At 45.4% G+C, this 25,271-nt stretch overlaps 1 protein-coding gene across 1 annotated transcript; it reads right to left on the bottom strand.

Annotated features, from left to right (window-relative positions):
* Positions 1-11,280: 11,280 nt before the first annotated feature.
* Positions 11,281-23,611, bottom strand: SHOX (short stature homeobox). Its single transcript, XM_055803002.1, has 5 exons — positions 23,071-23,611; positions 19,535-19,743; positions 15,102-15,159; positions 14,923-15,011; positions 11,281-13,547 (listed from the first exon to the last, which is right to left on the bottom strand). Exons 1-5 carry the CDS (start codon positions 23,342-23,344, stop codon positions 13,302-13,304), a joined length of 876 nt encoding a protein of 291 aa, XP_055658977.1. The 5' UTR covers positions 23,345-23,611; the 3' UTR covers positions 11,281-13,301.
* Positions 23,612-25,271: the final 1,660 nt, after the last annotated feature.

Genomic DNA, 25,271 nt, shown 5'->3' on the forward strand with positions numbered 1-25,271 from the left:
TGTCGTACAAGTTTCATCCAGGTCCACTTCCAAATATGGTCAGGGAGACAGACAAAGATACCAGGAGATGCTTATAACTTAGACCTGAAACAAGGGCCAGGAGTGTAGAGGATGTAAATCAGCAGTTGTCTTGCACCTCCAGCAGAACTACACTGAAGTATGCAAGCAGTATTCAGCCCTCATGGTGTTGTAAAAGAGGTGTAGATATTCTAAACATTTGCTTTTTTTTTAAGAACCCTTCCTCAAATCATAATCAATACAGAGCAAAAGCAGGCTCTATCAGTCCCCGAGAGCCTAAGTAGACAGATGTGCCTTGCAGCATACCTTAAGGAACAAAGGACTGAAACTATTTTGGATCACTTCAGGAAGTAGATCCCAAAGGAATACTTTGACAGCAGCCTCCTTTATACACTTCAAGATTTTCAGAGTAATCATTTTTTACTGACCCAATAGAAACGTCAGGAGAGACATGGTCTCTTATGTAGGTAAGTTCTGAGCAACTCAAGGTTTTAAATGCTGAAACCAACTCATTCAATATCACCAGAAAACAAACAAGCAGTCACTGTTTAGTACAGAATGGTGGCTACCAGCAAGATACTCCAACATCTGACTCAAGATAAGGTGTAGCTGTATTTGCAATATATTATGATACTCTGCAATAGTTTACAGATCCTAGCTAGCATTACTCTTCCTTCATCTAAGCATAAAGACACTTAGATCAAGAAGATACAACTTGCTAGACCCTATAAACTTCACAGATTAAACCCAAGTAAAAGGCTGAGATTAGACTAGTTTGTGACCTGGCTGTGCTGTGGTGCATGATAACAGTATGGTTGTTACTCTCAAAATTCAATCTTGGTCTGGAAGTGAGGGACCTCTACCTCCATTTTTCATAAAACTGTGAAAACTTATGCGATCTGGTTTTAGCCTATTTATAGAAAGAGCACTATAGATTACAGATACTAAGCAAGATTGGATGTGAAGCAAGCATCCAGATAAAAGGAATAAAGGAACATCGAGTAACTAAGCAAGCAGATAAATTAAAGCAATTAAAACAATCTGAGAGAAACTATCAGTCAACAAGAAAAGTTATGCCTTTCTGCAACAGCAAAAGTCATAGTGGCCAAGGTAAAGTGAATGAGGCCCAGGAGACATTTACAGTAATAGGTCTGAGAAGCTGATTTTCTCAGTTCTTGAGATGCTTATAGTTTTGATAAAGAACTAGAACCTGAACATTTAAAGCAGATAAGTGTTTTGAACTCAACATAGTCTTCTCCCTTATTCTCCGCTATTCTTATTCATCAAAATGACTCCAGACCTCACAGTATCATCTAATGTATCGTTTATTCAGGGAAAGTATTCATGGTAAAAAAATCTTTCTTCTGCTTCTCCATGAACAAAATGCTGAACCCTTCTCAAAGAAAAGGTATCAGACACCACCTCTCTGATAAACAAAAGGGTTTGCTTGAGCACAACAACCTAGTTCAAGCCTTGGCTCCCATGACAACTCCAACCTGGACTTTCCAAAGCCACAGGCATCTATTTTATACCAGCAAACATTTCCCTGCCTGCCACTGGCCAACAAAAGCTATGTGCCCTTCTAAAAATGCAAGTCTCAAACACTACAAAAAAAAAATATGTGAGGCCCAGAACAAAACATTCCCAGAAAATCAGACTTGACTCTAATTCTACCACACTGAGAAGTGGCTCCATATTTTATCAACACTACAGCTTTCCCTCTATAACAAAGTTAGTAACTACAGCAGGAGCAGTAGCAATCTCTCTATATTAATAATGGCCAGCACCTCCCGCAAACTTTTTGTCGTGATCAATAGTCCTAGGGCTCAGGTATGCAGAAAAGTCAGTTCATCCACAAATATCCATATGCATGGTCATAGTCCTTGGCAAACATGTTATAAATGAAATTAAATTAGCCCTTGAAGAAAGACCTCATTTGTCAACTCGTGATAAAACATTCATTCATCTCACTCTCTAATGCCAGGTTAGAGCTTGTGCATCTCCTAATGAAATCACCTCAGATTTGGCCAGCTTCTGCATTTCCCAGCTGCTCCTCTTGCTTCAAGCTAGTTTAGCTTCTTCTTGCAGCCTAGAGCTTTCTGCATTCTGAACAAATTATATATCCAGCAACACCAGCACTGGATCACAAGTGATGATGGAGAACTGTTTACAGTTTATGGGATGCATCTGGATGGGATGAAAACAAAATGGGACTGGGACTGTTTTTCTTGAGTCAGAATGTCATTTGGCCTAAGGTGAACGCACAGTCTGTTGGCCACAATTAATACCTGTGAGCCTTTCATATCCTTTGCTATTAAGCAGACACTCACTCTGCACTGAAGGCTTATGTGATCTGAGAACCTACCTCTTACTGATCCCTAACCAGAAGAGGCTCTAAACCCTTTTCCCTCAACCATCCCTCATATCAGAGGGCTCCAATGCCCATAAAATGGAGTTTTCTGTACATTTGGTGTCCAGTGAGTTCTACACCCCTTCAGATGGCTCATTTGTCCAAGTCCCATGTAAGCTTAAGACACACCTTTCTCTTCCTATAAACATAGGTTCTTTTGTGGTATCAGGTGATCTCTAGACTTCAGCAGAGTCCAGTGTCCCAGTCCTAATGGTTCTGCAATGTAGGCAATCTGGCTTTTTATTTTTAATTCAAAAAAAGGATAACTACAGACAATTGCATATTGTCTATCATAGATATATAATATAAAATATAAGATAAAAAACAATAAATAAATATAAATGTTGAAGGAAAACATTCTTAAAGCTGAAAAAAATGAGCATTCATTAATTCATTAGACACCCAAAAGTCAGGAAGCACCATTACTGGCATTTACTGTGCAATCAAATTCTACTCCCATGTGTATACACATTATGATACATTCTTTAATTATACGATAAGCTGAGGGGGTAGCGGGGGTTGGGGGGGTGGTACACAGGACCCCAGTTTTAGTCAGTGCACAGTGTTCAGTGAACATAGCAGCTGCTCAATAGTTGTCTTTATCCTCATGCTTTATTTACTGCACATCCTTTGAACATTGCATTGAATACAGAGTTACTTGTTGCCTCATGGGGTTTGTGCTGATGCTTGCAAATCTAGTATATCAGTGTACTATAAAGATTAATGAATTTATGGTCACAATCCCCCTACGTACACACTAGGAGAGTGTCATTCCTATGTACACATTAGGAGAGTGTCATTACACCCATTTTATAGACTGAAGCAGAACACAATGACCTGCGTAATGTAAGACACTCAGTCAATGGTATATTGCAGGAATCTACACCTCTATGTAATGCTGTCTGGTTCCTCAAAGTCCCAAACCTACATAGCCTGTGTTAACTAAAGTTGTGACAATCAACGCTGGGCATTTCTGTACATCAGACTCCTCGTCTTGTGACTTTTACCCCCAGAAAACAGACAGCAGATATTCGGTGATATCCTGGAAATGTCTTACTACCTTCAATGTATCTGCTTGAAAGCCTGTAGCAGGCTAGATCTAATTCTTCTACATGATTATTAACTTTGCTAATGATGAAGCCAAATTACAGTTATTGCCATGTTTGCCCACATTGCCTACATTCAGACACCTACTGGTATCACATGCAAGTGAGAAACACTAGAAAGCAGCTGAATTTTCTTCACAGTCCCAATTTGTTCCTTGAGCGCAGTTTACTTCATGCAGCACCTGAGACAGAGGTCCTGTGATAAGAATGTGCATGATAAGATGGGATGGAACCATATGAGATTGCTTCATTAAAGACCTTAATGTTACATATGTGGCAATTTAAATTCTGTCAAGTTTTGAGGGATTTGTTTATTAATGTTTATGTGTATATGTACATCTAAACCCCTCCTCCCAAGAGGTCTTTTTGCAACCAGGAAGAAAGGAAAATTGGAAACCATGAAATCTAGGAACCTTGCTGTGCAAAGATGAATTTGTCTGCTATGTCATCAAAGTGGCATCAGTTACAGTCAACTCATTCCCAAGAGATCCATGTCTAGAATGTTCTGTAAAGTATGTCTCCAGGACCAAGAACTCTGCCTTTTCAGCTACCCTGTATAGTCAGAGGAAGTCAGAAAACCCAGACCGTGGAGTTCTGTATGAATCCACTAGTCACTGAGTCATTGTGGAAAAGGAAATCTCCTCCTCTGAAGAAAACAAAGTGGTGGAACCGCTGTCATTTGTGCAGTGGAGGACACACAAAGGAAGCATGTGGAAGACACTTGTCATGGAATAGGACATATCTGTCCACAGAGATGCCTACAGAGAAGGTGGCTACATCTAAACTAGTCTGCTTCTAAGGCACAACTTAATATACTCACCAGGGGTCTATTTGCTGGAAGTGTCTGCTTGCTTCCACTGACAAGTTCTGATGTAGATGTCTGAACCATAAACATCTGAAATTAAGCAAGATGAAAGATGCCCAGTTTCTGTAACACGATCAGGCTAAAAAGGGAGTAAGCCTCCCAGTCACAGAGATCTGTCAGGTGCTAGGCACACACAAAAGTAGAATGTGAGGCTCACAGAGAAATTTAATGTGTGCAACTAAAGGACCTGCAGCCCTCAGGCTTCAGTAGAGTTTGAGAAGCAGCCAAGAGTCCTGTGTTAAGGTTTTGGAAGTAAGTGCTTAAATTCCTCTGAAGTCTAACTTCAGAGTGAGGCATTAAGACCCTTTTTTGGATCCAGTTTTCTAACCCTGTATTTTTATAGCCTCTTGGTAGCAATTATGAACCAGCAATTAAATGTAAGAGTAGGATCATCACCCTTAATCATATTGGTAATGAAGTCTGAGTATTTGATTTGGGGAAATGAAATTACATACATTTCCTTTTCTTCTGTTGTCCAATCTCTATAGTCATTTACATGTGGTCCTTGAATGTAGATCTGTCTTTCTGTGGTTGCTCCTGCAGACATGAGTATACAGATTTCTCTCTAACTTTAATTGGACTCTTGGATATGCAAGCAATATAGGACTGAACCACACATATTGGTAAAATTTCCACAGTTCACAGGTATTCATGCCAGCAGATACTCAGTCCTGTTTCCTGTGTAGCTCCTCATAATTTTCTTTTCAGATGTTTGCAGCTCAAAAAATGAGTCTAAGAGAGAAGCTACTCAAGAAAGAAAGGAAAATTTTACTGACAATTCATAAGGAATTTGTTACTGTGTTTCTCCTTATCCAATTCAATTCAGATCCTACAGAGAAAACTAGAGGCAGTAGCCAAAAATGCTGATGGCAATAGGGTCAAAGTATAATTTTTGTTTTAATTAAAAATAAATGCTCATGCAAAGAAGAAAAATATACCCAAAGACAAGAGGAAGGAAACTTTCTTCAGGATTGCCAATGATTTCAGAAAGCAGTAGAACAAGTACCCATTGGAAAAACATGTTAATTAACAAAAATGAAGGGGGGGGGGGGAAATCCTCTTCCTAGAAACCACATCACTGAAAGAACTTATCTCTCTTTTCAACGTCTGAACTGAATATCAGTAGGCAAAAATAAGAATGTTAAAACATATTTATAGATTGCTATTAGACAGTCTTCTGGTGAAGTTAATCTTTCAACACACACTGTTATCACTTTATATTTTTTCTGATTGCTCTTACAGTACATGCTACTGACAACCTTTCACTGCCCACGTATATTTAAGAGACAGAAAGGAAGGATTAATTTTCTTATAATAGCCTGTCTCTTACATAGTTAATGACAGGAAAAACAGGATGTCAGTTTGTGGTGTTGGCTTAGAGAGAAACAGCAGTCATGATGTAGGAATATTGTACCAACTGCTCTCCAGCTATGTTCCAGGTCAGAGCTCCAAAAGATGTAAATACTTGCAGAAAATGCAAGGTTATAAAAGCTACATACAGGTTCTGGCTTCAGCTTATACAGCCAGCTGCAGACAAGAAGGAATAAAGACTTGCTGTGAGGACCTAGGGGAAGGGCTGGGACATGGAATTACCCATCTTGTAAGGCTGATGAAATTTAAATGCAACATACGTGTCAGACAAACTGGTTTTCAAACAAGACAAGTCTAACCTAACTCTTGTGACTACTTCAGAAGCTTAGAACCTGATCCACAGGCTGTAACCTAACAAAAAGATTTCCACCAACCCAGTTTGCTTTGGCACTGTTGAAGAAACAACACGGAGCATGGGAATAAGAGGATTCCTTGGGGATCCTTTTCAACATCAGAATGCCAGATTATAACTAGAGAGAATACATCTATAGAAGAAAATTAGATCTAACATACCAACAAGCAGGGACATGGAAAAAATTCCTTAATCTCATGAAAAGTAAGAGCCTGATCTAGTGCCTCTCCTATTGATTTGAACCGACAACAGTTCAGAGCCATCAAATACAATCCCTAGAATGGTCCACTATGAAGATAAGACTCCTTTATTTCTCCTGACACTAAGAAGAAATTATCAATCCTTTAGGAGAAAAAAAAAAGGATACCAAACAAAATAATTCATACTGGGAGATAGGATGCAAAAGCAGCTTCTGATTAGTTATCACTAAGCTATAGCTTGCTTTGTAAAACTTACAGAGAAGCCAATGAGAGATCTGTAAGTGGAATGGCTAGAAAATAAGATGCACTGCATTCATTCCTTGCAAGGAGAAAGTGAATAAGGTGCTTGAAAAAGAAAATGCACTATATACAGAAGAAAAAGCTCTGTTTTAACAGGGGGAAATGCCTTGTTATTAATAGTCCCTTTGGTAGTAGTTATTTTGGGTATCCGTTAACACATGATTACAAATATTTATAAGTTTATTCATATTTCACTTTTACAAGATGTACATTCATATCATGTGATTCAACATAATACACTCTGAAACTGGAACTCAACATGTCTGGTGAATTCATGTAGGAGCATGCTGGCATAACCGAAACCTAAAAAAAAGTTGCTTGTTTGTTTTTCTCTTCCACAATAACAAAAGGGTACAAACTTTTAAGACGAGTTAGTTTTGGAGGGTTGTGGGTTTTTTTCATTTTAGCAATCCCTGAAATGTCTGTAAACTCAGACACACTATGTGTACATAACCAAAATAATGCAATGGTACTGCAAATCATACTGGCTGCTCATAGTTTTGCAAAAGCAACAGGTTTAAAAAATATAAAAATAAATGCAAAGCATTGTCAAATTTACACTCAACATAATTAAAATAATACACATTTAGAAATTTTCAAACAAAAAAATAAATAAAACATCCACATACATTAATACAAAGAAACAGAGATATTTGCCTGTCTTTGATGTAATTAATACATACCATAAGCCTAGATTCATGAAAGTATTGCCTTTCAATAAATATCTTCAGCTTCAAAATCTGATATTTTCTACATTCTTCAACTGATTTTAGTTAAATATCAATTTTCAATATAAGGTTAATGAACTGCATCAAGTTTCAATTATTTATTGGAAATCAGCAAGTTTCTAGGCTGATTTACTAAAATTAGGCACCAACTTTTAGCATCAAATCTGTCTGACAAACAAAATTTGAGGGATAGCTGGTAACATATCTCTTTTGAAGAATGCCTCAAACACCGAAACCTATGGCCTTCCACTGACCTGCCTAGAAAGGCCAACTAACACAAATAACCAGTATAATATAAGCCACTGGGTTACATTGATGGGACCCATGTTCCACCTTTTAAAGATGTGACCAAGAGATGCAATTTCACAAAAAGCATGAGTCATAAAGCAGAAGGCTCTATTCTTCTCTTAAGAAGAGGAGATCACACTCTGTAGCACACCGCATTTCTTTTTTAGTTATCAAACAATACCAGGCCTTCTCCAGCCCTACCACGTCTTACTGCAACCAGTAGAGATTTCCAAGTGACCGAACGAGAAGCTCTTGCTAGGTTAGCCACAGCTGTTTGGAAACTCATTAGCCATGGGAATTCTGTCACATCAGGGAAAGAAAACAACATGATAAGGGTCAGTAGGCTGCTTACAGATGAGGAGTGGGGCGCTTCAACCATCCTTTTTAACCAGGAACACAAAAAATTTCCAACCACATCGGTTGTGCACACTTCATAGAGTTGAGTACAATTAGCAGTTACAAGGACATCACCTGGATTATTAGATAGTAGATATTATAAAAATAAACACATTTCTAAGAAAGATGTGTAATCTATTTTTCCTATACTTCGAAAATTTTCCTCAAACTGAAGGGGGAAAAGGCCTGCCACCTCCAAAACAATAATGTCTCCAAAAACTAAAATTAACTGTTAAAAAAAAAAGAATTTATTTTGCCTAGCACATTTAAAAGAGCAGAAAACATGCATGGTTTTGTCACCAAAAAAACCAAATTAATAACCTGGTTTGCCTTAGGGATCTGGATTTCCATAGGACTACAATGTCTATTGTATTCGAGTCAACAGTCCCAATGTGTCAATGTTATGTCAATTCAAAATCATGTCTTATTATTACTTTATAGACAAACATAGGGCTAAAAGATATAACAGATAAAGCATGCAAAGAATTGACATCAGCACACTTGATCTGTTTGAAAAATTTATAGTAGGGGAAGTTGGAAATCAAGGTTTTCTAGAAATTTGTGCATGCTGTTGGGAATTCAGGTTTCCTAGTTCTAGTCTTAGCACTACCACAACTCGGCCCCGCTGGGTCATAAACTAAATTCCCACTGACATACGGGGTCAGAGGATTGGGCAGTAGCTTCGTGTTCTGTGGAAACAACTCACAGACACATTCAGCCCCTCTGAAACACGTTCAGTGTTCCCTTCAAGGCTTCTGCTGAAGTCAGGTACGAAGTTTAAATTTCTTGGAGCAGGGCTTCTGCTATGTACAGTTTTGAAAGGTGTCTGGCATCACAAAGTTCATGTCAGATTATGACCTGGGGGATGCTGCTACATTACAAAAACAAAACTAATAATACTCAGTGCTGACAATGGGTGATGGAACCTGGCCCTTGTTTTATATGCCTTAATTTCTACAAAAATGGGGATAATAATTCTTACCTACTTCATAATGGGTGAGGATTAAATAATAAACATTTATACAGTGCTTTTCAAATAAACATTATATAAGTGCTAAGTATTATGATATTAACCAAAATGTCACTACATCTATATGACCCTACTAAGCAAAAAAACTTCCAGTATAATTTTTTTCACACATTTCCAAGTCAATAAAAATGAACCATGGAGTCAGCTTGCTATTTTGATACAAATGGATGAAATACTTCAGCTTATTTGACAGTTTAAAAAAAAAACAAACTATTTTTTTCATTATAAAGGGGCCCATGTAATGCAAAAAGCCATTTTTAAAGATGTGTTTATAAACAGCACTATTCATTTGGCATTCATTCAAGTTATTTTTCAAATACCAGACCAAACTTTTGAGGAAGATTCTTTAGCAATCCACATACACTAAATGAAGGCCTCCTCCAAGGGAATTGTGCCCAGTGGCCACGGTTCTGATGATCTTAGAAGTCTCACACTTCTCAAATGAAAGATTACACAAAGATCAGGCTGGATGATGGTAGACAATAAATGAGGCTTGGCATGCTTAAGAACCTAAAACAATTACAATCCTTTTAAACTTTAATAAGCACCTCAGGACCTTGACTATCTTGTCTTCAACCTCCACCTCCTCAAGAAAAATAATTTAAAAAATGCAAAAGAAAAAAAAAGACTGCACACAAAAGAGATGGAGTAGACCTTTTGGTCCAGATTCTCAACTTGTACGGATCACTGGGAGCTCCACATGGTGAATGGAGCCACAGTGACTTACACTTAGTGAAAAGTACAGTCCAGTACACAGTAGCCCAAGTAGGACTCCTCATTTCTTCCCAACAACGTAAGGATGACAAGAAGAGGAGGCCACCTGCATGCATCATCCAAAACAAGGCAAAGCTTTAATGCTACCACTGATGCAATAGGCCCATTTGAGAAATAAGCAAAGCAGAACCAGTTTCAGCTACAGCCCTCACACAGTGCACCTTTTTGTTTCTTTTCATGCTAAATGAAATGCAAAAGCAGCATGAAGCGCCTTGGTAGATTCACAGCAACACCCTGCTCCTTTCCCCAGGCTGTTCTATGGTACCTCCTTCAAAACAGGCTAAGCTGATAAATCTTGCCACCTTCTTCCCTTCCATGACAGAGGGCAAGACTGTCCTTGGGACATCCATTGAAAGCGATCAAAAGAAACTGTAAGAATTTTTCATTCTGGAAAGATGTATGCTACACTACCAGCCTTGTTTCATGTTAGCAGGGAACTGTATTCATGCTACTGCTATTTTTTGAATGCAAGAAAGAAGCTGTGTGTAGCAAAATTTCTGAGAGAAATCTACAAGCATTTTTGCTGTGTTGGTACCCAGTAAAAAGGCAAAGATGGAAAAGTTATTCCTTCCAACATGAGGAGAACGTATACTGTACATGCATCCTGTAACACTCTAAAATCAGTAGCACTTCACAGCCTCATTTAGGAGATGTTTGAGAGAATTCAGATCCCAAACCTAAAGCTTCAACAAGCTCGTTCTATGGAGTTGCTTGAGGGTGAAAATCATACCTTTGCGGAAGTCCAGCACAGGACTGAAAATATCACATAAGCCTCTCTTAAACTCTAAAAAGACGATTTGAAAGGGTAATAATTAGATCACAGGTACAAATAACAAGCAGTCCTCACTCAATCGAAAGCTCTATGCCTTCAGTCTTTGACACCGTATATCAAATTCTCCTTCAATGGCTGTGGGCATCCAGTACAACAGGTTACTTGTTATGGCCTAAAGCATCTCTGTAGTAATGTTTATTATTTTTCACATCTGCATGTTAGAAGTGCTGGAACCACTCCATATATTTCTTATTTTAGCCAGAAATTCATACATCATGATGAATAATGTTTTACTTTCCAGGTAATGTTTTGTTTCAATTAGAAATCGTTAATTGCCTGAGATTTTTGTCCATATTTCTCAGCAACAAGTAACACTACCTTAATATTTTGGCCTCGCTTTAAAAAGGTACTAGGCTTTCACAGAGAGGTAGAAAAGGCAGGTAACATTTATCAGCTCTAGCAAATCCAAAATACAACTACTTCTCATGTAATAAATAGAAGGGAAATGACACAACTTTGACATTCCAGAAATTTTGCTTGCTAGAAAATATCAAAACTTGAAGGAGAAACAAAAAAGAAGACAAGTGTCTAAAATTTATCTACAGCATGAATTGTTGTCCTACAGTAATATTTGGATTTGATAAATATCAGCAAAAGCCAAAACTAGTAATGGATTGCTAAACGACACATAAAAAGCAGGTTTAATAATGGTAACTATTGAGAGGAAAACCTTCCATCTGCACAGGCCTTGGTAACAAAGGCAACAAATAGCTATCCTGTTAGATGTAGACAAGACCAATATTTGTACCCTCCTCTCTCCTCCCCACCAAAAAGTAAAAAAAAAAACCAAAAACCAACAAAGAAAAAAACTAATTAGAAGTGAATAGCATAAGAAGTAAACCCAGACACTTTGGTAATACAATTTAAATTATTTCCCTACTCTTCATCCTTTCTGGATTTATAGTAGTGACTTCGCTTAAGCATTGGCTTAAGACTTGGTATCTAAATCACAGGCAAAAATTAAACAGCCAAATATTGAACTTGTCCACCTCTACAAAACACTTCCGTGGGTTGGTTGTTTGCTTTTTTTTTTTTTCTTTTTTTTTTTTTATACTTACAATGACTGTGAAAGTGTCATACAGACCAGACTTTTCAGCTTACTGCCCAGAAACATGGCACATTAACTCAACTAGAAATCATGGCATCTACCTTTTCCCATATGTGATACATATAACTTTACCCATTCATAGAAGACTCAGACTGTCACTCTGGCAAGGAGCTGCAATGCACCAGTCTGAGCATAAAGGACTTAAGTTATGGTTCTTGCAGAATCGGTTATTAACAGAATAAGTACGGCTATTTTTTTTTAATCTATAATATTTACAGTATTGCACTTTACTGCACTTAATTGCATTTCACTAAAATTAATGCTGCATCAGTATTATGACTTAAAACCATATGTCCATCTTTGTTGTATAAGTCATTCTTTCTACATCCTGTAAAACAGCGAGATTTTGAGTCAAAGATCCAGACATTTTAGAGAAACAAAAATATGAAAAATTGACCTGTTTCTATGGCACAATGCATCTCATTGAGTTCAGGTGATTCTGGCAAAACAGGTGCATTTCTTATTGTTCCCATCTTTCAAGTCATCACTAACAATTAGTAAATTCTAGTCTCTCTCTTTTTCTCCTTTTGAAGGACATAGCCATTTGAGACACACATTTTCTGTTATTGCTGCTTTTTTTTTTTTTTATGAAAGAAAAGAAAAAAAACCAAAACTGCCTTGCCTCAGATCTGAAATTCCACATTTAAATTCAAACCAGTTCTGCAGCAGCAGCTCCTCAGTGATGGAAGAGATTCATGGCAGTGAAATAATACTGTTGGCAACAAAGAAATGTCATCTTTAATGGAGACCAGCCCCAAGGATTTATTATTTATTATTATTACTATTTGTTTTGTTTAGTTTCGTTCTAATATATTTCTGATCTTCAAAATGTGTTTAGTTAGACACATGCACAAGGTAGCAAAACTGACAGCAGCAGATGACGTTATGCTGGAGCAATCACTTTTGCCAGGGTCAGAAAAATCCAAAGTGTCCCCAATGTTCACAGATTAACATAATTTAGAGATCGTTTCCTTTTTTTTTTTTTTTTCTCCTCCTTTTTGTGTAATTTTTTTAACTCTCCTTGCTCTCTCTCCTCCCACCTACTTTATCCTCCGCGGAGCCTCCGACCGGTGGGTGCATGTTTACTGCGTGCGTGCGTGTGTGCGCGCGCGCCCGAGGCGGGAGCCGGGCCGGGGGTCCCCGCCGCGCCACGCAGCGCCACCGGCCGCCACCGGCCTCCGGGGCCCGCCTCTTCGCCCGGCCCCCCCGGCCGCCGGGTCCCTGGGGCGAGAGGGCGAGGAAAGCGGCGGGGGAGGGCAGCCGCCGAGCGCTCGCAGACCTTGGGAAAGGGGAAAGAAATAATAATAATAATAAAAAAATAAAAAACAAACAAACAAAAATAAAGAAAAAAGAGAGAGAGGGGAGGCGGCAGGGCGGCCCGGAGCGCCCGCTGCTCGCCCTGCGGCCGGGGAGGAGGGGGATGAGGAGCGGGGCTGGGGGTTGCGGAGCGGCGGTCCGTGCGGGTCACACACACGCCCGCCGCGGGCACCCGGGGCGGGGTCGGGGGGCTCGGCCGAAGCGTGTCAGAGCCCCAGGGCCTCGGCGTGCTTCCGGGCCTTCAGCCGCAGGTCGGCGATGCTGGAGTTCTTGCTGTTGCTCTTGGCGGCGGCCGCCACCACGGCGGCGGCGGAGGCGGACTCCGCCAGGGAGGCGATGGGCAGCCCGAAGGGCGGCGGCGGGAACATCAGGTAGGGCGCGTGGGCCGCCAGGTGCGGGTGCAGGTGCGGGTGCGCGTGGGCCACGCCCTCCAGCTGCAGCTGCGCCTGGACCTGGCGGCGGCGGCAGAGACACGGCGTCAGCCCGCGGCACCGGCCCCCGCCCCCCGCCCCGACCCTCCCGCGGGCCGGTGCCCCGAAGGGCGACTGGCGAGCGGGCCGGGCGTGCCGCGCCGCGCGTCCCCGCATCCCCGCGCCGCGCCGGGCCAGAAGCACACAGGCGTGCCCAGCCCTCCCCGTATTTAAATTTTTTTTTTTGTAATAACAAAAACAAAAACGCAGCCCAATGCACAGGCGCCAACAAGTACTAAATAGCTAATTTTTTATGGGCTTTTTTTTTTTTCAGGGATGTTTATTTATACCTTGCTAAAATCTCTTTAGCCACGGGTCCCTTATATACCGGGTTGGTGTTTGCTTTGGAGCTTTCTCGACCTACACAAACACGTTGGGTTGACTGAGAGATTTCAGCTCCGGGTAGGTTCGGAGAGGAGTGGGGGAGAGTTTATTTATGTATTTAATTATTTTGGTCCAAATATGTCTTTTAAAAAATCAATACAATTAATCTGTCAGCTCCACGTGTCTCTGAGGCGGAGAAGGTGGTGGAGGGTCCCTTTGGGCTGGGAAAAATCGATTCCCCTATTAATTGACCAAAAAATAAAAAAGCGGGGGAGGGGGGGGGGTTAGGAGTGGCGGCGAGGGGGTGGCTGAAGTGGGACGGAATGTTATCCCCCTCGGCCCGGCTCCCCCCGGGGGGCTGCGCCTCACAGGGGCAAGGGCCCGGGCCCCGCCGGCTGCCCCGGTCCCGGCGGGCCTGCGCAGCGGCAGCGCACCGGAGAAAAGCCCCCGCACCTACCGGGCGGCCGCTTCCCTCGGGAACGGCCAGGCCTCGGCAGCCCGCTTGAGGAGGGGGAGAACGCGGGGGCCCGGACAGTTTTCCCCCCTCGTGGGGGTGGGAGACCCTCCTGCCATAGTGCTCTGCGGCGCCGGGCGGGGACCGAAGCCCCCTGGGCGGCTGGCACCCCGACACCGCGGGCTGCGGGGGGGCCTGCCGGGCGCCCCCCAGGCCCCCCCGCCCCGGGAAGGCGATGCGCCCCCAGGAGGCCAGCACGCCTTTGCCACGTCTGCGGGCGGCCCCGGGGCCGTGTGCCAGCACGTCGCACGGCGGCGGGGGAGGGGGGGGCTTAGCACCGGTGGTGACGCCTCCCGGGACAGCGGGACCCCCCGCTTGGCCCCCTCCCCGGGCCCAAGGAGCGCTGAGCTCCCGACAGCCGGGGGGGTGGGGGCTCCTGCACGAAGTTTTACAGCCTGTTTTTAATACGTGCCAACTTCTGTATAAATGGCACTTGTAAACGTGTCCGGCTTCCTCCCGTGCAAACGAAAGGGGTCGGAGCTTGCCGGGGGAAAGGAAAATAAAACCGGAGCTAACTACCTGTTGGAAAGGCATCCTCAGGGCTCCCATATTCACATAGGGGGCCACTCTGCAGGCGTCTAAATGGCTGGCGGTTCCCAGGATCACACCTGCGGGGAGAGACAGGGCCGAGTGAGCGGGGAAGGCGCCCCGGGGCTCCGCGGCCGCCGCCCTCTGACCGGCCCGCACCCCTGACCCACCTTTGTGCATCTGGTTCTCCTGCTTTCGGCACTTTGCTCTCCTGTTCTGGAACCAGACCTGCGAAAAGAAAGCGCAAACAAAAACAAAACAACAAAAAATGGAGGTAGACTAGCCAGCCGCTAAGAGAGGATTGGCTCAGGGGCTGGGGATGGAGAGCAGAGGCGAGGGACTCGGCACAACTTTGCTGAGGTCTCTCCTCGGGAGCAGCCGAGGGGGCGAGCGCAGCCCCAGGCGGAGTGAGCCCCTCCGTGTGCTTCCGTGGGGCTGTCGGGGGCGGGGGGCGTGGGGGGGGGGGGTTGTCCTGCTCTCTCGAGTGGTTGCTCAGCGGGAGCTGAACACAGGACATCAGAGGCGCCCGTGTCCCCCGGGCGGGCAGTGGCCGTCTTTGTGCCGCCCGTCCGAAGCGAGGGGCCGCTCCCACACACACTCCGAATAAGCCCACACACGCAGGCTGGGTGGGACCCTCGCTCCCTTTCCAGTCACACCTCAAACATCCCGGGGACAGCCAGCGTGGGCCGGGTCAGACCCCGGGGTCCGGTCCCTGGGCGACCGGACCGTCTGCTCTCTCCCGAGCTGGGCTCGGACACGATGAAGACCTCCGAGAAGATGCGAGATCCTGAACTTGCACAAAAGGGTCTGAATCACTCCCCGTTCCCCAAATGTTAAAAAAAGGCAGAACCCGCTCCTGTAGACTTCTGGACAGAGAAGAGCAACATCTTTGTGGGCTGGGATGTAAAGAAATGCTTATGCCCCTACCCAAGAAACGCCTGTAATCCAATAATCCTGCCCCAGTTCCAGCCGTTCGGACTCAAACAAGCGCAGAATTTGCAGTTGCCGCTGCACCTCCCCTGCCTCTTTTCCAGGGCATTTCAAACCTTCATCACTTCTCCCCTTCCAAGGTGCTTAAACCATCAGCTTTCCCCAAAGGACCGTCAGAGGCGCGGACCAAAATGTTTTGCGGACCCCTGTCCTGACAACAGCCTAGCGAATATGGACAAACATTGACTTTGACCGCTGATAAAATCTGGTAGCTAAGTAAACACCTACAACCTTTGATGTTCTTGCACTTGCCAAGAGATCATACGGTTAATTAATACTAACTGCACTTCCTACATCAAATTTTCCCTTCAAGCTTTCTTCAATTGCCTTAATGATGGTCATTTACAACGGAGTAATTAGTGCAAAGAAAGGCTTCCAAAGGCATTAATTACCTCGGGTAACTCAGTGATTTTCTTAAGTAGGAATTGGCCTTCTCTGGTTTGGCGCACCATTTTTCCTGCCGAGGGTGGCCGGGGGGAGCGCGCAGCGGGCGGCTGCGGACTGACCGACCGGTCGCTCCCGCTCCCGTTCCCGCTCCCGTTCCCGCTCCCGCCGGCTCGCCCCTAGCGCAGCCCTCCCCGCGCTGGCCGGGCACCGCTGCCTCCCCCTGCCCTGAAACGCCCAGCACCGCAACAAGCCTATTTTTCCCTACGAACAACACGCAAATATTTAGGACATGCAACGCTTCTCATTCTAACCGGGCCGTTTGGGATTTATATATAATTTCTTTTTTTATACGAGCATGCAAAATATCATCGTCCTGTAGCGACAATAGTACATATTTTTTTTACTCTTGTAAATCCTTGCAGGAAATCTCCTTGTGTGTGTTCCCCCCGCCCCCCCACCCCCCGCCGCCAAAGTAGTATAAATTGTCAGGAGGAATTTAAGCAGCGTTTAAACAACTTCTCTTGCAAATCAGAACATCTTTCAAACAGAAATTATATCTAAATCTGGAAAACGAAGTGCCCTTTCCCTTTAGCTATGAAAAAATAAGGTTATGAGGAATAAAAGTGATGAATTAGCCACTGCGTTAAGCGATAATAAATCAGGCTTGGTGTGATTCACGATCAATTCCAATTAGTCATGAATATGCTAAGTAAAGCACAGTACACTGTTTTAGACAGTTATTTCTTCATTAAGGATCACTCAGTGATTTCTTTCACAAATGCTCTAATCTGATTTCCTTTTGATTTCCATTAGAGACAGTGAATAATGACATTTAATTTAGCCCTGCACCATAAACCCAAAGATATTTGTTGTAATTGAATTACTGCCTGCTCCTCACTATGGTCTCATAACTTTCAATTATAACCCTGACAGCTGGGTGATATGAGTTTCCAGTACAACACTAAAAATAAAAGGTTAATAAGGACTAGCTACCATAGGAGCTTCAATTTATTTACAGCAAATTTCCACACTAAATTGAAACTATATCCTTTAACAGCAAGGGACAAGCGGTTCAGATAGGAATCGGAGAACAATTCTGAAAGTATTAAAAAAAAAACAAACCACAACCTTTCCTTTTTCCTCTTTTCTTCTTTTTTTCCGTTTCCATTTATTAATGGATATCAAGCTCACTGATCATTCCCTAATTAATTATCCATTTCTCCTTTTTCTCTTTTGATATTTCTTTTATTTATAGTTTTATTTTCATCCATGCAAACCTCTTTTGTAAGATGATTAAATTTATTAATTTTTAAAAATCTCTCTCATAGTCTCTGCCTGCATCAGACTTCCTCTCTCTCTTTTTTTTTTTTTTTTCCTGTGCTGTTTTAAGATCTGTAAGTACTTGAAGGACCAATTTTCCTGTAACTATGAACATCCTGTTAAGGTGCTGCTCAGTAATAAAGTACTTGAAAGAAAGAGTGCAGAATTCAATTACAAGTAATTTATTTTTATAGAAACAGTACATCAAGGCCTTGGAAAGATATTACAGAGCCCAAGTAAGAAGATCTGGGAAGATGACATAAGAGTTGATGTCCCCTTCAGCAAAAGTTTAATCTTTTCATTAATTTATATGGTGTGGTTAGATCAATCTTCCAGGAGAAAGCAGGCCAGCAGCACTCTGAACCCCTGCAATATCCCCTGCAAGCCACCCTTCCTAAGGCACGTGCCCAACACCATCCCTCGCCCAGCTCGGTTTATACTGAGAGGCAGGAGCTGAGGGGAGAAAAAAGCCTTTAAAAAAAGAAGAAGAATAAAAAAGAAACAGCACAGACCAACCCCACACCCCCCCCAGGAAACAAAAACACAAAACAAAAAAGAAAACAACCTAGCTGCACTATTTATTTCAGGAAATCCCTGCAGGAGGCAGTTGTTTAGAGTGAGATAGCCACTTACTCGGGCAGAGGCTTGCTGAGGGGGTCTGGGAGGAGCAGGGTCCTGGGGTCCTGCCTGTTCGCTTTCCACAGTGGGTCATGTTTAAAGAGGGGGACAAGCCGACCCCTGTCCCCACTATAGATCGGGGCTGTATTCCTTCTCCTGCTGCACCCTGGGGGTGAAGGCAGGCGTGGAAACATCTACCTATGGCCACATAGCACACCCCCACCTGTACCTATAGGCCGATATACGTATGCATGCACATCTCTTATCCCCAGGGTGTGAAGGCGTTTTGTTCAGCAGAGGGGTTGGCCTGGTGACTTTTTCTTCTTGGATTTTGGTTTGGTTTGGGTCTGTTAGGCCAAACACAGAGTTACAACCCAAGAAGGGATTCCCTTCAGGTTTCTCCTCCTCTAGGCCTGTTCAGAGAGCCACAGGTTGATCTTACTAATTTTTTCTAGGTTTTAGTTTTTTTATACAACATCTGGTTTGGGGAGACATTCCCTAGTTGGCTTAAGGGAGAAGGGAGGGAGGGAGGGGTATCTTTCCCCTGCATCAAACCGAAAATTGAATTTTGAAATAATCGATGCAGAGCCACCCAAACAGGCAGCTCTGATGGCCCCAGAACTACAGCAACCCAGACCTATTTTCAAGGTTTCGAAGGCTAATTGGTATTTAGCTGTATCTGAAGCGGGATGGGAGGGACAGGAGGACCTCTACCAGATGGGTATCTTGCATTCATACGCTTGCTTCGCGAATTAGAGCGGGCACCTTCCCCCCGGCTCTGCCTAATCCTGTCCCTCAGCACCCAAACCGTCTAGCCTTATTCACTGCGATTGTTTTCTGGGTTTTTTGGCGGTTTTTTTTTCCACAACAGCCCCATAAAAGAAAGAGGGGGAAGAAAGTGAGGATTAAGGAAGAGTTAATGGCACTTTTGCAAGGAAATATATAATTATTTTTTAGAAACAGAGGGTTGCTCAGTTATTAGGCGCTTCTCAATGCTATTGCCACCACCACACACGCGGCCACCACCACCATCACCACAAAAAAAAAAAAAAAAAAAAAAAAAAAGTTACAGCGCCTTCCTAGGAAATGCAAGGCACGGGCAGATATTCCCAGAGCAGCATTACGTTTGGCAGGACAGGTACAGCGGAGTTGCAAACAGTTTCCCCATCACACGTGTCGTCTCTGCCTTCACCTCCCCTCTTTGGATGAAACGGGGCACTGTGCTAGGATCCGCTGGCAGTTAGGAAGTGAGGTGAGGACGTTTCCAGGAACAGAGCCTTTCTCTTACCTGAACCCTAGCTTCAGACAGTCCCAGCCTCTGGCTTAGTTCCTCCCTCATGAAGGCATCCGGATAGTGAGTCTCATCAAAAAGTCTTTCCAGCTCATTCAGCTGCTCTAGTGTGAAATTGGTTCTGCTTCTCCTTTGTTTGAGCTTGGTCTGTCCATCTTCATCTTCTGACTTCACATCTTCCCTCTTCTCTTTGCACTCGTAGATCCCTGCCGGGAGGGGGAAGGGGAAAACGACACTAAGCCTCCCCTCGCACCTCCTCGAAGTTTCTCTCTGCAGCACGCAGGGGTGCCCCCCTCCCCTCTCTTCGTCCCCAAACTCAGTGCAACCTGTGGGGGCGGGAGGGGGGTCCCCGAGCCGGCCCCGTCAGGCTGGAGGGGCGAGCGGGGCTGGGGGCCGGGCCGAGCGGGCACCGGGTCGGGCTGAGCCCCGCGCTGGGCAGGGGGCACCTCGCCGGCCGGAGGGAGGGAGGGGGGAGCCGAGCTGCCTTGCCTGGCTGATGCCCCATCAGAAAAATCTCTCTATACATATACAATCTTACTTTTTTTCCAGAGTGAGGAGGAAGCCGTGCCGCCTGTTGGCACAGGCAGTTTGGGGAAGGGGCTGGTAGGAAAACCGCCGCCCCCCGGTACTTCTAGGCGGTGGGAAGAGGAGGGGGAAGGAGGTTTCTCCGTTACCGTTTTCTCGCAAAGAGGGTTATGCAAGAAACTCCCCACCGCTGTCACGGGGAAGCCACGGTGAAAATATTTGTCTCGTAAACAAACTTTCCACGGGCCTGAGACCGACACCGTCCGTCCCTCCCCTAATCACCCCTCCTTCCCCCAAAATACCTGCCAGCCGGTCGACCGCCCCGGGGCGGCAGGCCTGCGCGGGGGAGCCGGCTCAAGGGCCATGGGTGCCCCCCAGCCCCTCCAAAACAGCAGGACAGCGCCCCCCCCCCCCCCCCCCCCCCCCCCGCCAGCTCTCATGGAGCCCAGCAGGGCTGGGGGCGAGCCTGCGGCCGGAGGCAGCCGCTGTGCACACTTGTCCCGGGCAGGGGGGAAGAGGGCTGGGGAGGCAGCGGGGGGAAACAGCTGCCCTGCTTTGTCTTGCGGGGGGCGGGGGGGGGGGGGGGGGGGATGATTTCTTTTGCTATGGCAAATTATCTTTCTTTCGGTTTTTGGTTGGTTTTTTGTTGTTGTTTTGGATTCTGGGTTTTTTCTTTCTTTGCCTTAATGCCCAGCTGTCTAACGCTCCGGCCCCCTTTTAAATCAGACTAACGAAAAGAGGAGAAGTACTGGAGCAGGAGGCACCTCTGGAGGCTGAGCCGGTTCCCCTGGATCCCCTGCCTGCCCGGGACACCGGCCGGGGTGCGTAGCCGGCGGGGGCACCGGAGGGGTCCCGGGACGAGCCTGCTCCGGCGGCCTCCTTTGTCCTGCTTCACCTCTGGCCGGTGTGGGGCTGGGGGGGGGAAGCCACATCTGCAGATGATCCCGAATTAAATCCGTTTTCCCTCATCGAATGCAGAATTTTATATATGTATTTGTGTGTATGTGTACATGTATACACACACACAAATGTGCGCATGCACATATATATTAACTTATATACTTTGTGGCATCCCCAAATGCAAATGACTAACTGCAAATCGTAAATTAATTGAACGTGATAAAACGTCCTGAACTTAAGCATCCGTGCTTAAGTAAGGGGGGACCCAAGCCGAAGCGCTCGTTTTCACTTCCGAAATGAAATCCGTCCCTGACCGTAATCGCTCCTCCGGGCTCCCCGTCTCCGATTCCCGGCTGCATATCGGCTGCATGAAACTTTGGGAAGGGTCTGGCCTCCGGAAGGGGGTGTTCGCTGGTTGGATTTAATGGCGTTTTGCTGGCATTTCTCCTGTAAGGGGAACCCCTATGAAAAGACAAGGGTGCTAACCCAGCAAATGCCTAGGGAAAATTAGGCACGTTCAAAAGCCCTGTCTCCTTTCGGAGATCCGAGGCTACAGCACGTCCGTGATAGGTGTAAAATATTAACTAGCTTATCGGTGGAACCGAAATCAAACGCTGGAATCAGATGAAATTAGAGTGAAACCTGGCATGAATTTGAACTGTCACAAGCATCTCAGCTCTTTCCAACTCCTCCCTTTCACCCCCACCGCCAGCCCCTCTCCATAGATTAGATTAGCTAAACATACAAGACAGAATTTCGATACACAGAGAAAAGGGAGAGTAGCAGAGATATTTTTTTTCGTTCGTATTATGATTTTTTTTAGATTTTTTTTTTTTCCTGGAGCATGCCCTGCTTTCATTTTTTTAAAACCATCTCCTCCGCAAAGGATTTCTCTGAACGGAACCCTTTCGTTTTACAGTCTGTCGACCAGAGAAGGAAAATCAGCAGCGCTGAGTGGTGCTGGCTTGTGCAGAAACACGGGTACCCGAATATGTGATTATACCCCGTCCTTCTATTTGGGGAGGGGGTGGAAGAGAGGAGGATATTAAATAAGCGTTTGGGCTGTAAATTGAATTGCCTTTCGTCCAATGTTATATTAAACAAGATCAAACGGTAGGAAACAGCTGAAAGACTGGTTGTTGTTCCCCAACCTATTAACCGTTTTTTATTACCCCAAGCTAGCCAGTAGCTCCCCAGGCAGGTCCACCTGTCTAACTTGCCTAGAGACACTTTCTCAACTTTCTAATCCCCCCTCCCTTTTGATTCTCTCCTTCCCCTGCGAGCCTGTGCGGGTTTTTTAGCTAGCTTGGTTTAAAAATTATTTTTAATTTTAATTTCTTTCCGCTAAGGAATGGCGAGGGAATGCCCCTCGGCCGGCCGTGCCTGCACCCCGGGGGGATGCGGTGCTGCCCTGGCCCAGGTGAGGGCAGGCAGGGGACCGAGGGACCAGGCGACAGGGCCGGCCGGTGCCTGTCTCCGCAGGGATGCTCCGTCTACACCCAGGCCCGGGCAGCTCCCTCACAGCCAGGCTCCCCTCAGCCTCCTTCTCCTCCTCCTCGCCGGCCGGAGCCTCTGGCCAGGGCGGGCTGACCGACATAAGGCACCATGTCCTGGGAGAGCCCTTTCCACATCCAGCTTTCTCCCAGAAGAAGCAGCAGCATCCTGACGGCCCGGAAGCAGGAAGAACAGGTCTCCTAAGGCATTAAAACTCCCAGGACAAGCTTTCCTCGTACAAAAATACACAGATAGACAAAAATGTCTGACGTCCTGCGCTGCCCCCTTCCCCCGGGTGAATGAACGCCTAACGCACCGGATCGATTTCGGATGTGAACGGGGGCTGGCGGGGGGGAGGACCGAAGTTGCGACTTATTTTTCACGGCTACGTTCGCGTTATGCATGCAGGCGCCTGTGTTCCGAGCCCCCGTCCCCGCCGCTGCGGGAGGGAGGCGGCCGGAGGAGGCAGACGGGGTGCGGGAGGCGAGCCCCGCCGGGGCCGGGGCCCCGGGACCGCGTTGGCCCCGCTGCGGAGGGCCGGGGGCGGCGGGGGCGGCCGGGGAGGGGGCCGGGGCTGCTGGCGAGGGGTGCGGGGCGCCCAGCCCCGTTCTTACCTTCCGCCGTCCTGCCCGTGCTGAACTCCTTCAGTTTGTCCTTGTCGCTCTCTACGTGGTCTTTGAAAAGATGCACCGGGCAATGGTTGCTGCTCTCGGTCATGTCCTGCAGGTTAGAGTCAGAGTTTCCAAGCTCCCTAGAGCGAGCCAACCCACTCTCCAAAACTTCCCTGTACGTGATCGTCTCCTTCTTGTTGCTGCTGCCACTGCCGCTGCTGCTGTCTTTGCTTTTCTGGTCAAAAGATTTGGATACAAAAGCCGTAAGTTCTTCCATGGCTGCCCGGTGATCTTATCCACAGAGATCCACTTGTTTTCAGTCGGAGATGTGGCCGTCCTCCGCACGCTGTTTTTGCACGTAGAAGATGGGCTGTATAGGGTTAGATCACTCCTGCTGTTATTTATGCCTTTCAATTTGAGATCACACTATTTATACATGGCTACCTCAGCCCAACCCCCAGCTCTCCCTGTCTCCAGCAATTACTGACTGCTCCATAGTCGCAGGCGGACTCCTAGCAGCTATCTCCCCCACCTCAGTCCAGCAATTGGCTTTCTTTTCATTTCATCACTCTTTGGCATCTTTGCACCTTGATTTAGGGAGGCAAAGAGGCAAAAGCGAAAAAGAGGGGGAGAGAGAGAGGAAGAGAGAGGAATAAAGGGGGGGGGGAGGGAGAGGAAAACATGAAAATAGGTATCTGCATTCTGTAAATGGGTTGCAGAAATGAAAGTCGAGGAAGACTTAATTGATTGTAAGGACATCCTGTGCGTGGCAACACTGTGAGTAAAAACGGACCCACAGCTAATCAAATAACTGTGCTCCTGCAATTAAATGTATCGCTGTCAAGAGGAAAAGAAAATGAGTGTTCAATAAAAAAGGTAATGAATAAAAAAGCCGGAGACATGCGTTTGTTGTAATCATTGGAAATTCTACCTGATTTTCTATTTAGCTAATTTCGCTTAATTAAATGGTCAAAATAACCGGCGAACCGAGAATGCTGCGTTAAGTGTTGCCTGTTCTGTGGGTGGGTGGATGCGCGGAGGGGGACGTGTGCTGCAGTTAAACAAGTTGCGAGGTGTCTCGGATCCGTGTCGGTGTGTTCGGGGGCTTTGGAGGGGGTTGCTTGGCCGGGGGTGTGTGTGTGCATTCATAGGTAGGGGGGCTCTCCAGATGCGTGTAAACATCGCAGGATCTGTTTTCTTGTTTACTGTTATTATGTCGTCTGAAGGTACTGTTGAGGAAAATTGAAATCTAAAATGTTTCTTTGGATGCAGCGCTATCCTGCTGCGTGCGGCAAAGGGATAATTTGTTAACAGGAGAGTTTGTACACGACAAATAGAGCATTAAATGGTCTTTTTTTTTTTTTTTTTTTTTTTTTTTTTCTCCCAACGAAACATACCCTGCCGGATTTAAAATAGGACTGACAATAATTTCCCCACCTTGTTCTTGGTAGGCTGCTGTTATTTTTGTTGCACCCCTGGAGTAATTATTATTATTCTATGCGCTTGAATAGCTGCCTGAAATTCATCTCCAGATAACAGCGCCGGCATTTCTAGCGCCTCTGCGCACCGTTTGATCCTCAGGCGGAGCCGTCTTTGCAGCTATTTATTTCTATTTCTATTTCCTCTCCTCGGGCTTTAATGCGAAGGGTTGTTTGGTATTTGGAGGAATTTTGTCTTCTGGTCGTTTGGCTTTTTACGTCCTTCTCGTTCCCTCGCCTCGAGTTTGAGATAATCAGAGCCCATCATCACGCCACCCTCTGCTCTGAATCGCAACCAAAGGAGGCTCCTTGCTGGAGCAAGGGGCCATTGTTTCTTTTCCGGGGGAGCGTGGGACTGCTCTGAAAATTAGCAGAACGTTAAAACGCTAAAAAATACGTTTAATTAATCCAAAGGTGCCCCCAGCACCAGAGTTAACACCTCCGCAGGAGGAGGGGAAAAAATAATAATCGAGGAAGCAATTAATAAAGGGCTCTAAAAAAAAATCAATCTCCCCCTGTGCGAATTTAAAATGATTATCTAGGGGACAAGGATTGATTATTTGATCTCGGCACTGCGGATATCCCTGACATTTATTATATTGTTGTGCCTCGGTAGCATCCTTCCTCCAGAGTTCATTTAACAAGTGAGGGAGCCGAGGAAGCCTTACAACTTAACAAACAGGTCTTGTCATCGCAAACGCCAATCAAATCCGAGGCTCTAATGTA

Source organism: Falco peregrinus, chromosome 4, assembly GCF_023634155.1.
Source record: "Falco peregrinus isolate bFalPer1 chromosome 4, bFalPer1.pri, whole genome shotgun sequence".
NCBI lineage: Eukaryota > Metazoa > Chordata > Aves > Falconiformes > Falconidae > Falco > Falco peregrinus.